Below are 16,153 nucleotides of genomic sequence, written 5' to 3' on the forward strand. Positions count from 1 at the left end.
ACTTTTTGGTCATATGAACTGGATCAAAGTATGGTCAATATGTAACAGAAATTGTGTTAGTAATAAAGTTTAAGAAGTCTTGTTTAAAAATGTTCACCGTATACACCCTGGTAAAGATGTTTTTAGAACATATAACTTGGATATTGAGTATTCTTGTGAATTTTGTGGTGTAGAGAGGGAAACAAGTATTCCATCTAATTTTCGATTATATTTATACGAAAAGGTTTTGGACTGATGTTGGAAAATTTTATGACAAGATTTTTTGTAATGCAGTGTTGAACGATTTTAACATTTTATTGTACTTTTCAGATGCACTGGACAGAAATATTTTTTTTGGTGCAACTTTCGATTATACTTGTCACCACACTCGAAGTTAAGAACAAGAAAGATGTAAAAACGTATGACATATTTATTGATTACGCTATTACAGTCTTATCTGTGATATTTATCCTGGCCGTCCCTCTTTGTATGTACAATGTTTGTATGTACTTCGTTCATTTGTTCAATAAAAATAAATTTCAATGTAATAATTAGCAAACGTTGTGAAAAATCAAGACGAAGTGTCAAACGCAATTTAAAACGCGACATGGACTTGATACGCAAAGTTTGAGCCACGCGGAGCTCCATATGTGATGTTTCATGATCGCGGCGAAGGCAGCAAGACTGCGCGCATGCGTGTTGCAGATCGGGCAGTGACAGCAGGCTGTTGGAGACGTGATCGTTACTGAAGGCGCGTCCTCGCACCCTAGCAGGTAAGAAGACTCGCGTGTATCGTGTGTATCTCTTTTCGTGTATTTTATTTATCTAAGTTAGAAGTAAATTCGAACGGAAGGTTGACAGTGGCTTTGAAGACTAGAAGATAGAGTTGAAGTTTCGATTTTTCGGCCATTTTGACTGACGTACTTGAAATATAGTATGAGGAAATGGGGAAAAAACTTGTTTTTATCTTTTTGATGTTTAAATTGCTTGTTTAAAGGTATATTTTCAAGATATAAACAGTATTGTAAATAATGGACTGTTAAAAAGTAATGACGGTGGGGTCCATACGGTACGATATCGGACTAGGGCGTTTTCCTTGTTATGTTTTTTGTACGGTTTCTATAATTCTATACAAATTAAACAGTCAATTCTCGCAGGCTTATAGCTGCGTCATTCTTGAGTTAGTATCGATTTAATAGGTTTAGGGTTTTCAATCGAAAATATGCTTTGTGCTTCCGGTCTCGGGAAGAGCGCAGGTTTTCCCCGTCAGAAGTGAAATTCATCTATGGCCTATGATGAATTTAGGCTGTTCGGTTATTTGAATAATAATGTATGTGTCTTTGGTAACTGACGTTTACAATATTACGTTCAAACAGCGAACGCACTTCTGCTGTATTAGATGGCATCCGGGGTTACTGTCTCAGCAATGCTGACTGTCAGGGTAAAAGGTGTTGTACTAAAATGTAAATGTGCTCTATTCATTTAAATCAAGAGAGTGGTTGTGACGATCATCTGTTTACTTCTTGCAGTCTGAAGAGTTTTGAAACTGCTGGATGAGATGGCCGTCGCTATCAAAAGTAGCCCTGTCAGCAAGAGGTGAGTTAAAAGGCTTCTTTATTAATATTTTGTTTTATTAATATTAACAGTGTTGTCCTAAGTTGTTTCTAAATATTATGAAGGGGATCCATTTTGTTTCTGGCTCTTGCTTAAAAGCAACTTGGTGCTGTTTTGGGCTGACCTGCTGTCCTTAAAAATGTTTTTAGGACTGTAAAAAAATGTTACAATGACATACAGTGATTTTTTTTTAGTATAGAGCATTTCTAAAAATGTCTGTTTTGACTACAAGCATCTATCATCATATTTTTGTTTTAGACACAACATACGGGATTATGGGAAGAGTAGTGAATATGGTGATCGTAAATGTGTGGAAGAATTCTGCGCAATGGGTAAGTAAAGAGTAAGATGAGAATTTTTGCTGTGTTTTGTGTACATGCAGAGTTGGGTAATTCAGGTCCAGAGAGTCCAGACTGGGATATTGTTTCAACCAACCAGTTGAGTACTCTGTGACTGTGTGTCTTTAAGCTCAGCTGGTTGGTTGAAACAAAATCTTGATCCTATGATGCACCCCTCTATCCACAAAATAACTCTGTTTTCATGCCAACTAATTTTCAAATATGGACATGTGAAAGTAGAAAGGCTTCAAAGCCAACCATGGATGGGACTTACCATATGTGGTTACTTCACTCGTTTTAATCTGTATTAGGTTAAAGTAAACAGTGATTGACAGCTCATTTAAGTCTAACCCATTGTGGGTTTTGAAGCCTGATTTCTCCTTTCACAGATGGGGATTACACAGAGCTAGTGGAGAAATACTCGTTGTAGCCTAATATCTAAATATTTAAACTAGACTAAACTAATGATTGACAGCTCATCTTACTTCTCAGCTAATGTGGGTTTCGAGGCCTTACTTCTCCCTTCACTGACAAGGCTTCTGTTTACAGTCAGAGATTCAAAGGAGCTTCCTAAGCTGGTGAAGAAATACAACGGGTTTGAAATCAATCTAAAGAAACCAAAAGGCTATGCAGTCAGAATCACAGACCTGGATGGAACCGTCTACTGGGGAAGAGATGAGATGCTGGAGAGCTGGAGTCACCTGTACCTTAATGAGTCAACGGAGATGGTCGTCATTGGTGCCATCGATAACTTCCCTTCCTTGGCAGAGGGGCTGCAGCTCATCGTGCTGGTAGACAGCCTGGGCAAAGTCTACTTCTATGAGAACGAGGTCCTGCATCTTATAGCTGAAAGTTTGAAAGACTTCTTCGAGGAGGGTGCGAGGTCTCCTCCCATTAAGAGCTATGAATATGGACAGTGCCTGTAACAGAGGTAATGTGTAATGATCATATGGAATTTTGTTTTTGAAAACAATCTGTTTCATTAATAATCTTATGAGACAGCAGTAGTTTTTTAAAAGCAGAACACTAAAGACATTAATGAAAGGGTATGTTATGAAAAAACGTAAAATCGGAGAATGGTTGTGATTGATCAACTGTTAATGTCTTGCAGTGTGAAGAATATTTGGGCCTGTCAAAGACGGACAAAATTACAGAGGACTTGCAGAACAAGAACAAGGATGTAAAAAAAATAGTTGGAGTTCCTTTGCCGTTTCTTAATGTTGAGTAAATAGGAGCTACACAACTTCTCTTTCACAGCACAGTATTGCTCTAGAGTGTAAACTTGTATATTTGAATGAAATGTAAATATGAAGTGAGCATTAGTTTCCCTCTCATTCAAAATGTTATTTCAGTAGGATTAGTGTTGTGTTGTAGAACTTGCTAGCTATTTAACACCCATCCACAAATCTAACTGCGTGGCATGGACTGTTTTGTTTAAAAAAAAAATTGAAACGTAAAGCATCCTTTTTAGATAATTTTTCCTCTGTATATCTACCTTTTTTGTAGAAATGAGTTGCCTTTTGCTTAATTTTCATGTGTAACCATGCATTCTGTAAATCATTTATGTCAGTGCACCTGATTAATGAGGAAATGCTTGATGGTAAAAAATTCAGCATTAAATAGAAACTTTGAGATGGAATTCTTGCAAAAAGAAATACAGGACTGTTCATTTTTGTGTGCTTTTCCATTAGAATTCCAAGCATTTTTGTTAATGTATAACATATATATATATACTGTAATGTGTGTTATATTTCATTTGCTTTTGTTTTTATTTAGGCAACTTTATACTATTGCCCTAAACTTCTTGCTTGTAAATTCATACCTCTACTACTTTACAGTAAAGTCTAAAACTTAAGTGATAACTTGGAAGAATTTAATCAATTACCTGGATTCAGGTGCCATTTATTAAATTTACAATCAATAAACTGCAAGTTACGATTGAATCTCTATTTTAAGATATGTTTTAATACATATATAACAGTATATAAAAGTTTGCAAAATTTGATGGGTGTGTCTGCTTCCCTGCAGCTAATTGGTCAAACTGAAGAGGGACTGATGACTGACACTTGCAGAGTGTTTCAGCTGCCATTCTATTCAGATACTTGGTCGCCGTAATGTGGGAGAATCCTGCTTTGCAGAAATAAGTGTAGTGGAACGGCAGCACTGTTTTTATTGTGATCTTATTGAGTTGTGGAAATTCTCCACTGTAAGCATGCCGGAATTCCGACAGTGACAAGCAGTTGAAATGTCTGCAGAGCCCTGTGTCATTTAACAGGCAAGCGACTACACTCAAATATGAGATCCATGGACCACCTCCATTGCTTCCCAGTGACATAAGACTGCGATGGGAAATGTTTCTCAAAAAGAAACACGCTGCATCATGTGTGATGAATATCTCGTATCATATTTATCACCCACTAATTTTTAATAAAGCACTGCTGTATACAGAGGAATCATTCAAAAACAATTCCTATATGGGACAAACGTGCTATTAAATTGGCTTCAGGGGAGTTCTGAGGCAGAGTCCTGGACTAACACCTGCCATTCCAGGAAGGCACAGCAGCAGCTACACTGCCTTTGCCCACCGAGAAGACCATGCCTTCCCCTTCTAGGTCTCATAGCTTTGTACAGACAAACCATAGAGACCATCCTGACATCACCATCTGGTACAGGAACCACAAAGTCTGGCCATAAGTCCATCCAGTCAATAGTGGAGATAGCAGAGACAATCACAGGACCCTTTCCTCCTCACCTGCAGGCACACATACAAACACTGCAGCAACAAAGCCCACTCCAACCAATGTGACCCCTCGCATCTGTCAAAATGCCAGTTCACCCCACCTCCAATCTGGAACAAGGTTCCGGAGAATTCCGTCCACCACCGCCAGGTTCTGCAACAGTTTTATTCCTCAATCAGTCAGACTTCTCAACTCCCACCCACCAGCCATAAATGTTGATAAATGCTTATTTGAACTTCACTTTCTTTTATTTGCACAGTGTGTGTACATGCATGTTTACTAATAATTCACAATGCATACTGCTCCGTAGAAACGCAATTTTATTTCACGTGCCTGACATGACAAAGCACATTGTTTCCTGTAGGATTAAGAGGTTTGGCTTGAGGGCAATGTGGTGGTGGGGGAGGGGCGGGCGTTGGCACTAATAAAAATTGCAGACATCAGACTATTGTTGTATATGTATGTTTCTTTTGTTGTTTAGTGACGGCATGTTCACTCACTCATGTTCACTCATGTTAGCTACTTATTCAGGGCATCTGATTCGCTTGGCTTCTTGTTTGCAGTATCTATTCCGCAGTTTCCGTAAAGGAATGTGTTTGTCGCGGCACCGATTCTGCGCAATGGCCTTTGACTCATCTTTCTATAGTACCACGGAATTTAGTTTTTCACACTGGGCGTAAACGTCTGAGGAACGCGGAACGCGACCATCAGGAAATCCTGTAAGGTAATTATAAAAAATTATAAAGTACTGTGTAAAAAAGTACGACAGTTAAGGAAAATTATGTTTAAATGATCTTCACGTTATTGTAAAACTTATATATGATTTCTGTTACAGTGTGTTAGTCAGAAAGTCACCCCAGTATTTGTATTAAATATATCGATAAAAGTTATTCTTAAGATCTCCCGAGAGGGACCATAGTTCTTAAGACTGGAAGTGCCAGCTCAAGCATCTAGTCTCCAATGAAATTATTATTCGTTGCAAAAGGAGTAAAATATAGGTCCTCTAAATAAAACCTTTTTTAAAAAAACGTATATACACTCTGTGGATAGACGGAAGTTTCACCACGCCCTATAATTTCCGCTTAGTTCCACTTTCAGTTCGACTTGGGAGGATCACGGAACACTGCAAACAGAAAACCTTTTAAGGTAAAAAAAAACATATTCATATTATTTAATGTTGGCTTTGGCAGTTGAAGAAAATTATACTCTTCATGGCATTGTACGAAAGTTTTGGAAAGTGACTGGCACAAGATGCAGAGTAACCTACTGAAATCTCAGTCCCACCCAGCATTCAACAGTCACATAGAAAGAATATTATCAACATGTTGTGCCGGGGGATTCGCTTATCTTGACATGCTCGTGAGCAACTGTAAATAGCCCCTTGTTGTATTATTATAAATACGCTTGTTGCATTTCCCTGTTGTTGTACTGGGTTTGCCTTTGTCTTGTGTGAACCCTGCCCAATCTCTGTAAGTTCCTAAATTACCCACTGTGTGCCTGACACGGCCAGAGACGGATTACGGACCGGGCCAGCGGGGCCGCTGCCTAGGGGCCCTTGGGGTGCAGGGGGCCCGTGGGGCCCCTAGCCCAAAACAATTTGCAACGCTTATCAACAATGTATTTTCGTTTGTCTATTTTAGAGGGCCTACATTCTTTGATCCTCTGCCTACAAGGGCCCCTGACCCTATAGGGCCTCTGATGGAAACATGGAGGGAGGGTGTTTGGCTGCCAAGGGCCCTTGAATTGTGGTGGTTGTGGTGGTGGTGCTGGTGGTTGGTGGTGGTGGTGGTGCTGGTGGTTGGTGGTGGTGGTGGTGGGGGGGGGGGGGGGGGGCCCTCGCGAACGTTTTGCCCAGGGGCCCACACAACCCATAATCCGTCCCTGGACACGGCTGACAGTAGTGATGTAGCCACCTAAACTGAGACCAAGTCATTATCACGACCAGAGTGTATTGAGACCAAGACAAGACCAAGGCAGGACGAGACCGACACAAGATCAAGACCAAGGCAGGGCTAGATCAAGTCAAGATAAGAAACAAACTACACAACACTCTATGAAATGTGGAGCAAGACTGTTCTCGAGCACTACAACAGTACCTGGCAGTTCAGCGTCTGACCTCCCTGTGTTTCACTACCATTTTTGGTTTGGTACTTGATCCATGTTTGTGCTCATTCTTTTAAAGATTATAATATAGAGGCATGTTTTCCATTTTCATAGAGCTTCCTTGTCTGCCTCAATCTGCCAGTAATTACAATGTTGTGTCATTAAAAGAATACATCAGCAGGCAATTACAGTGTGTGGTGGGCAACCCAGGGACACAAAATGAATAACTGCTCATCAAATAACTACTACAGTCTTTGTATGTAGGGCACCCCAAAGCACTCGTGCCAAAGCCACACCCCCTTCAGGTTACCCTCCTCACTTATGCTGCCTATAACTGGCCATTGGACCCCACAAGACGTACATACACACACAGACAAACAATAGACATATAAATTAAACGCAGGACTCCCCTGATCACCCAGACCCTTTCTCAGGGTCTGGTCTTATGTGAATCCAAGTGGGTTCAAGGTTCAAGGTGGTTCAAGGGTAACTTTATTATCCCTCAAGGGAAAATATTTAACATTTTTGTAAAATATTTTGTGATTGTATCAAAGTAGCCATTTACCTGATGCCTCGGCCAGATCTATTATATTTGTATTTTATGGAGCAGTAATATATGGGTCATTCTCCATTTGGAGTAGGAAACCATGTCATAGGGGTTGCTGGGCTGAAAATCATGTTTGAAACATTAGCCACAGCTCCAAGAGTCAGCATGTAAGAACATAAGAACATAAGAACATAAGAACTATACAAACGAGAGGAGGCCATTCGGCCCATCGAGCTTGCTTGGGGAGAACTTAACTAATAGCTCAGAGTTGTTAAAATCTTATCTAGCTCTGATTTAAAGGAACCCAAGGAACCCAAGGATTCAGCTTGCACTTTTGCATGTACTTTTGCACATGTGGTGCTTGATTAAATAACATGTTTCTTTCAAGATTTGTTTGATTTTTCTAATTTTATCATGTTTCAGATTTGCTCTATACCTGTGAAACAGCTCATTACGCAACCAAATTTCTACATTTGGCAAATATTTGAGAAACTCCTTACTTGGGTCAAGTCATCATGGCGGCAACACATCAAGCTGAGTGAGTTCATACTTTTACATGTAATAAATTTATTGATAATTGTTTCTCAGGCAGCACATAATATCTTCATATCACTGGTGTTATTCACTGTAAGGGCTGGGTAATTTTTGTCAAGATAATCCCATTTATCTTTCATATGTTACGGCGGGGCATGATTCTCAACAAACAGGGTTTATTAAACAAAACAGAACAGAAGTGACCATGAGGGGTCAAAACATAGCAGACTAAACAAGAACTAAAACTAACTACAAGGAAAACTAACGCTAAAACTACGACTAGGAAAACAACTGAGCAAGAAGAAGAACACTAATGACAGGAACTAACACAAATGGTAACACAACTGAACGCAACGAACAACAAGGAACAGAATGAGGACAGGCACTTAAATACACAGATAACAAGGACTACATGAGGGACAGGTGCAGACCAAGAATTAACCAAACACTAGGGTTGGGAACAAGACACAGGTGAGGGTTATAACAAGTACTTAAGGCTTCAAACATTCGGAGAAACTAGGATAACAAGACTTACAAAACTGGGTTACAAGCAGGAATAAAACAAATTTACCAAGCAAGGAACCAAGCAGAAATAGACAACAGGAATAATACAAGAACCAAAAATGAGAAATAAACACAAACATGGCGAGGCCAACTTCGAACCCGGGAGATAGGATGGGAGCTGCCTGCATAGCCCATTAAGCCACACAGCAACCAGGAGAACAAGGAAACACTAGGAACTACCAATCTGGGAAATGACAGGAACTGGGATGACCAGCAACATCTGCTGGCCAAGCGATGAAATGACACTTGGACCAAGGCAAGACAGGGACCAATCCTGACATCATAACATTGATTTTAAATAGTTGCCATGGTCACCTTACCCCCATGGTTTAGGTCACTGGAGTTACATGACATACATTTTTAAATTCATAGCTGTGGACGCAAAGAACCTTGGTAACCTCTGTGGAGTACATTTAAAATGTATAACGGACATCATGAAGTGCTCAACCTCCTCACAACGCATCATCACGTCATTTGACTTACAAGTTTGTCCTTGAAGACATTATTGTCGCATTAATGAACTGAAAACACACTGAGGTCTATCAGTAAAGAAATCCAGGAATCAATTATAGAGGTGGATGTTCATGCCCAAAAGGTTCTACTTTCCTTGATGCCCTCTCCCCTGCCCTCCACCTCAACCTCTCACACCTGGACGGAAAAGGACAACTATGCCTGAATGCTTCAGTTCAACATTCAACACAATCATCCCGCAGAGGTTGGTAGGGAAGGTGAACCTGTTGCTCATGAACACCCTCCTCTATAACTGGACCCTGGACTTCCTGACTGACAGACCCTTAGTCTGTCTCCATAGGAAACGGCACCTCCGGGGTCCTCAGACTGAACACAGGAGCCCCCCAGGGCTGTTTGCTAAGCCCACCTCTGCTTACTCTGCCCCGATGCAAGTTTGCAGATACAATTTGCAGACACAGCAGTGGTGGGGGTCCTCATGGGGGTCCTCAGCAGCAATGATGAGTCTGCATACTGAGCGGAGGTCAAACATCTGGTGGACTGGCATCGGGACAACAACCTATATATACCCAGCTGCTTGCTCTCCCGTGGAACATCAATGGCTCCACTGTTGAGACAGACAGCAGTGTGAAGTTCCTGGGAATGCACATAGCAGACATCCTCTCCTGGACCCTGTTGGACTTTGATGGACCATGTTGGACCATGTCGAGGTCCTGCTGTAGCCTCCTGGACCCTGCACACCACGAAAGCCCAGCAATGTCTCCACTTCCTACACATGCTGAAGAAAGCCACCCTCCCATCCTCACCACATTCTACCAAGGTGCCATCAAAAGCACCCTCTCCTGGTTACATGACTGTCTGGTTCAGGAACTGCAGCGTCAGTGACCGCAAGTCCCTGTACTGGGTAGTGAGGACAGCAGAGAGAATCATGGAGCTCCTCTCCCACCCATCACCGGACTGCAGAGGAAATGTCATCTGCCTTGCAAACAGCACGGTGGCAGACTCCTCCCACCCATCCCACGGCTGTTCACCCCCCTGCCATCTGGTAAAAGGTTCCAGAGCATCCAAACCACCACTGCCAGACAATGCAACAGCTTCTTCCTCCAGGCAGTCCAGTTCCTCAACACTCTACTGCCCTTCCAAGGACTGACAGTGCTCCACCAGTCAGCTCCCCAACCTCAGAGACTGTTACTTCCCCCATCAGACCCCAACCCTCCTAACGCCCCCAACCCCGCAAACTACCCCCCAATGAACCTGCTATTTCTTGTTATTGTGTTGTACTGTTTGTTCAGGAGTGGGGAAGAAGGGAGCTGGAGCTGGAGGTGGATCTGTGCAGCATCACAGTAATGCAGATGATGATATATTCAGGTGTGGTGAAGAGAGAGCTGAGCTGGAAGGCAAAGCTATCGATTTACTGGTCTATCTATGTTCCTACCCTCACCTATAGTCATGAGCACTGGGTAGGGACCGAAGGAATAAGATCGCGGATACAAGCGGCAGGACTGAGTTTCCTTCACAGGGTGTCTGGTGTCTTAGACATACAGTAGGGGGAGGAGTTCGAGTATTCAGGAAGGGCTCAAAGTAGAGCCACTGCTCCTCTGCACCTAAAGGGGCCTGTTGAGGTAGCTTGGGTAACTGTCTAGGACGACTCCTGGGTGCCTCCCTGGAGAGGTGCTTCGGGCATATCCATCTGTGAGGAGGCCCTGGGGTCAGACCTGGGATATGCTACTTAGTTAAAGTGGTCTCCTCTCGTTACTGCTGCCAGGTTGGTTGGGTCTTCTAAGCAGATATATAAAATAATGTTTATTGGTTTAGCCTTATGTTTCCCCTGATAGTTAGCTGTGTTGTGGGTAAAACCTGATTTATTCAGTTGATTGTGAGCATCTGTACCATCTCTACTAAATGTCTCACATCAGAAAAATCATTTTGGTACTTAATCACTAACCACGGGTCAGAGTATAAAGAGTCACATTGACAGAGTACTCAGATGGACAGCTTTCATCTGAACTTTCCCGCTCCTCTGGTCCAGCAGTGGGTTGTACCAGCAAGCATAAGATTGATCGTAGCCTACGTATGGTGTACATAAACTGTCCCTATGTTCAAGTGTACAAACTACTATTAAATTAGTGGTTGCGCCACGCAAATAGTTTCCATGTAACACTAAATTATAACATAACTTTTACGCCTCCTTATCATTAGTTGTAAGGTTCATCAAAAAAAAAAACATTTAAAAGTGGTGAAAATAGCACGAATGTAACGAACTTAGAATTTTTTTTTCGTTTTTAATATGTAACAATATAACGTTAACAGAGATAATTTGAGTAACTTAATAGCTGGCAAGCTAGAAAAATTCACATCCCTTCACATTTTACGTAAACCCTGATTATAGTGACCTTGCCCCAAACTGCAAAGTTTTACTATGATAGTGTGAAATACAGTTTTACTGCCGCTGTCCCCTTTTTCCCCAAGTTAACGTTGAATTAACTCACAACAATAATTTCTCACAATAAGTGAGAACACCCCCCTTATGTACGAGGCTGAAGTTGGCTCCTTATTTAGATTTTCCGGTTCTCCCCTTAGAACTGAAAATCAAACAAAGCTGTGGTATAAAATAACATCATATATTCCATCATGGGGTGTTACATGGGGTCACTGCCATTAAAGATCAGTTATGAAAAGGTGTTTGCTGTTTTTCATGAAATATTGTAAATTAACAAAGACCTGCCATTTGTTATCCAAAATATTCTTTTACTTTATTTGAGTATAACAATAAGTATTAATTGTAATAAACGACTGGTTGATAGCAAAACAAAAGTTTGACTTATTTGTTTTAAAAATGTGCCTTGTGACTATCACTTTAGAATTCACAAGACCTTATTTCAGACATTGGCCTACAGTTCCCACTATGTACTATGATTTTTTTCCAGTAAGGAGAAGATTAAACAGGAGCATGAGGCAACAATAAGAGAGACCATGGTGAATAGCGCCAAAGTGTTTGTCACAACATCTTGGGATTTCATTCACTCAAAGATGGACACTGAGAGGGGACGTCGCTTCTTTAAAGAGGTGAGTCACCTCTTGATACTGTAATTTTAGCAATTTACCACAGAACCCTTTGATTGTTAAAATGATTTATTAAAACCAGAACCCTCATCTTAAGCTAAAGCTGTTCAGTGATTAAGCTGTTATATATCTAATTTGTACATGCTTCTATTAAATATGATGATACCGATTTTGTACTTTAACTGAATTATACCCCTGAATCTAAACTTAAGCAAATGATTCTCATTAAATAATTCGATTTCTTTCCCAATAAGTGAGTGGGGATTGAATTATATAGATGGACTAAAGTTTAAAGTATCAGAATGTTCTGTTGTCTGCCATACGTAATGGTCGTCTTCTGTTTTCCTGCCAGATTCTACACAGCATCTTCTTCCATTGCCACATTTATAGAGATACAGAACTTAACAGACAAAGCATTAATCCAGAAGAAATTCTAGGTGAAACGCTTCAGTCAGAACTGGCTGTAATGTATCCAGATGTGTTCGAATCGTACACATCCCTGCTGCCCCGTAGATCTCCTTTCTCAATACTGTTGGAAGTGGTAAGAGATCCGGAATAATCTCTGACATACTCCTAAACACTCTTTGACATGTTCACAGTTCTTAAGAACATAATAAACTGAACTGTTTTTTTTACACTGCCCGGCCAAAAAAAAAGTCGCCATTTGAATTTATACTGTATCAGCAAATACTTAAGAGCGAATAACTGGATCATTATTACAGCTCAGCAACATTATGCAGCAATAAAATGAAGTCAGCTGAGTACCTGAATCTACTGAATGGCCAGGTTACACCTCCATCCTTCATGAACGGATTTTTTCTTCCCTGTTGGCATGGGCATATTCCAGGACAAGAATGCCAAGATTCATTGGGTTCGAATTGTCAAAGAGTGGTTCAGGGAGCATGTAGAATCATTTCCACGCATGACTTGGTCACCACAGAGTTGTGACCTTAACCTCATTGAAGGTCTCTGGGATGCGCTGAAGGAGGCTTTATGGAGGTTCAACTCACTTGTCAATACAGGATCTCGGTGAGAAATGAATGCAAATATGGATTAAAATAAAGGGTGAGATGTTGCTTAAGCTTGTGGAAACAATGCCATGACAAATGTGCACCATAATCAAAGCTAAAGGCGGTCCAACGAAAAATTCAAATGGCGACTTTTTTTTGGCTGGGCAGTGTAGTCAGCATGATCTGCTTTAAGGAATAATGGTGTGATTACATTTTTTTTTTATGAAACAAAACTTTTAATTTCATACCAACTCAAACTGCTTTTTAGCTTTTATTCTCTATATATGTAAAGGAATGACATATTATTGAATTACATATTAAGAGTGCTCACTGGCCACATTTAGTATAATATATGATAATAACAATAACAATAATAATAATCTACAGGTAAGTGAGAAATGTATCACATACAGAAAAGTATGTTTTATAAAACCCTTTCATATCTTCCAAAGGTTGTCGAAACAATGGCGGGACGAAGTGAAATTGACATTCGGACAGAGCTGGAGAAACTCAATAATAAAATGATCGTTCACAAAAGTGGGGGTAGTTCCTGTGGAAATGACTTTTGTTTTGGGGCCACTGTCGTGAGCTACTCCTATTTTCGCAGTAGTAGTCTGGAAACGCAGAAGTACTTTGGTGCTTCCATGAGTTGCAGTGGGAGGAAGGCAACAAGGATTTTCATTTCTGTGGCCTGCATTGAGACATGGAATGATAACGTGGCCCATGCTGTATGTTTGGCTGCCAAGGGTCATCCGTCAATCACGCTGCCAGATACAGTGTACTCTACAGCTTATCGTCTGCACCCTCCAAAGAAGGGAGGGAATAACAGTCATGAATACAAAGAACTATCACCATGTGAATTGTGCCTCAAAATATTTCCAAATGTTACATTTTCATCATTACACAAAAAAGACCAAGATAAGCAGTTCTGGAATTATGGCAATTGTGCTGAATGTGAGGCCATCAGTAACCTTCTGAATGGACAGACCAGTATAAGTGATGAGACACAGGAGCTGAATGCCAGCTTGGAGCATAATCTCGAGGACCTGCGTGCAAAACGAAAAAATATACTGAGAGGGCATCTGAATAGATTCAATTTTACGGTAACCCCAGAGGCCAGATTTTATAATTCATAATACAATATAGCACAACTGTGATACACTGTAACTCCCCAATCTTTTAATAAGTCGCTGATGGTTTTAAAATAATTACCTTACTGTATTTATTATTATATTTTTTTCCTGTAAACCAACTTACATGCATTAAAAACATGTGTTATAAAATCTAATAACAAAATGCAGATACTTTCTTAATGGGAGAAAAACATCAGTTCCGATGGTGGACCCTTCCAGCATGCTCAGAATGTAAACTTAAATTTCAGTTTATGTATATTGATATAAAACACATTGAAACTGTAATCAGTTTGAGAACATTTCAGTTTTTTATTAGTTTAACAATGTTTGTGTGTTTGCGATGTGTTCGTGATCGCGATGTTGCCACAAAAAAGACTCCAGATTTTATAACCCGAAAGACGCCAGCAGTGATACAGTGTACAGTAGCGATCAGAACTGAGACCTTCTTTGAACTGTGATGTGCGATAGTTTTCACTGATGAAATATGATTCAAATATATCTCATGTTGGAATAACTTTCAATTTGGATAAGCAGTGACTTTGTAAATTACAAAAATGTCAGTCATTCTTTAATTTTGATCACCACAAAAACCTCCTAGGGAGTCAGTGATTGTTTTTTAATAATTATATTCCTGGGTTTTAATTTCAAGTGGCAATTATTTTTTTTCTTTATATACTTCATATTTTTTCTGTGTACTAACTATATACATAAATAAAATGCAGTTTCTTTCTTAATGGAAGGAAGCCATCAGGGCCGATGGTGTACGCCTTCCAGCATGCTTAACATGTACCCAAAATATCACTCAAATATCAATGTATGCATATTCATACTGTGGAAGGCGAGCTTTTGGGTGAGGATGGGAGAGAGGCATTATGGGATTGCTGTCAATGTCTTAGGCCTTAGGCATGAAGATCATTGTGTGACGTGCTGCTTGCTAGGCATGCAAGATGTGTGAGCTTATCTTCTAAGCAAAAATAACTGGCTAAAGGAGGTAGTCATGCTATGGATCATGTATTGCAGTATGATAGATTGTGCTAATGCAGAAGATTTTGTGTGCATAAGAGACATATAAGCTTAAAATAACAGTAGCAGCAGGAGTATGAACCCTGGGGGTATAGACTTAATAGGGGAGGGGCTCTGTGACAAACCTTGAGCAAGATGAGGGAGGTCAAGCAGCTCAGATTGTGCTGTGATAAGAAAGGTACATTTTAGGGGGGGTTAAATCACGTGATCATCATGGAATGGAGTGAACTGGAGTAACTGGTCATAACTGGTATGGTTGTTTTTTTTGCAGACGTCTGCCTCTTGAGGTAGCAACAAATTCTAATTGACTTACCCCTTGCAGTAATAACCAATCATATGACTTACCCCTTGCAGTAATAACCAATCATTTGACTTACCCCTTGCAGTAATAACCAATCATTTGACTTACCCCTTGCAGTAATAACCAATCATTTGACTTACCCCTTGCAGTAATAACCAATCCCAGTTGATGAGCTTTTTGATAGGTGCTTTGTTTTTTAGAGAAGCAGCCAATCCCTAATGTCAATATGCTTTTTAGGGAAGCTTGAAAAAGGTATATAAACTGCTGTTTTTGTTTGTTTGGTGTCACTTTTGCTTCTTTCCTGCCTATTAAAGAAACTTTACCTTACGAAGTCTCAACTTGAAATATTTTTAAGAACTTTAAGAACAAGTATTTTCAGTAAGGGACAAGGGGTGGTTGATTAGTAATAGTAGTAGTCATATTTTTATCTTCCACAATACAAAAATCAGAGTTCATGTTTAATAATTTAATCTATTTGAGAATGTTTAAGTGTCTTTTAGTATACATTGAAAAAATAGTTTTGATTATTTAATGTGATTTTTACATATTTTTGGGCACTGATTGAAAAAATGAAACATTTTCTCCATCACGTAACATTTTTCTCAAAACACAATTCTATGTGTTTCACTGGGTCAGAAGTCGATCACTTCCCATATTTTCTCTTTGAGTGAGAGAGCAGAGCCAAGAATGAGAGGCTTGGGTATCATTTCAAAGAAATTGAATCATTCAAAGAAAGTT

The 16,153-nt window shown here is 40.1% G+C and overlaps 1 protein-coding gene across 4 annotated transcripts; it reads left to right on the plus strand.

The window, feature by feature from the left end:
- The first annotated feature begins 620 nt into the window (after positions 1-620).
- LOC111836819 (uncharacterized) lies at positions 621-15,742 on the plus strand. 4 transcript variants are annotated; one of them, XM_072704753.1, is made up of 10 exons: positions 621-752; positions 1,509-1,575; positions 1,852-1,925; positions 2,481-2,862; positions 3,043-5,393; positions 5,756-5,815; positions 7,743-7,857; positions 11,813-11,951; positions 12,301-12,489; positions 13,411-15,742. In XM_072704753.1, exons 2-4 carry the CDS (start codon positions 1,538-1,540, stop codon positions 2,855-2,857), a joined length of 489 nt encoding a protein of 162 aa, XP_072560854.1. In that variant the 5' UTR covers positions 621-752; positions 1,509-1,537; the 3' UTR covers positions 2,858-2,862; positions 3,043-5,393; positions 5,756-5,815; positions 7,743-7,857; positions 11,813-11,951; positions 12,301-12,489; positions 13,411-15,742. The 4 variants fall into 4 exon arrangements, with proteins under 4 accessions (XP_072560854.1, XP_072560855.1, XP_072560851.1 ...); XM_072704754.1 differs by lacking the exon at positions 621-752 and adding an exon at positions 779-976; XM_072704750.1 differs by lacking the exons at positions 621-752; positions 1,509-1,575; positions 1,852-1,925; positions 2,481-2,862 and having other exon boundaries at positions 5,150-5,393.
- The last annotated feature ends 411 nt before the right edge of the window (positions 15,743-16,153 follow it).

Source organism: Paramormyrops kingsleyae, chromosome 22 (genome assembly GCF_048594095.1).
Source record: "Paramormyrops kingsleyae isolate MSU_618 chromosome 22, PKINGS_0.4, whole genome shotgun sequence".
NCBI lineage: Eukaryota > Metazoa > Chordata > Actinopteri > Osteoglossiformes > Mormyridae > Paramormyrops > Paramormyrops kingsleyae.

What these genes read in the sequence shown, in the direction of transcription:
- LOC111836819 (XM_072704750.1), top strand. Translation starts at nt 7,835, where the DNA reads ATGGCGGCAACACATCAAGCTGA. An exon ending in GCGGCAACACATCAAGCTGA is followed by an intron (nt 7,858 to 11,812) that starts GTGAGTTCATAC and finishes ATTTTTTTCCAG; the next exon opens with TAAGGAGAAGATTAAACAGG. An exon ending in TCTCAATACTGTTGGAAGTG is followed by an intron (nt 12,490 to 13,410) that starts GTAAGAGATCCG and finishes TATCTTCCAAAG; the next exon opens with GTTGTCGAAACAATGGCGGG.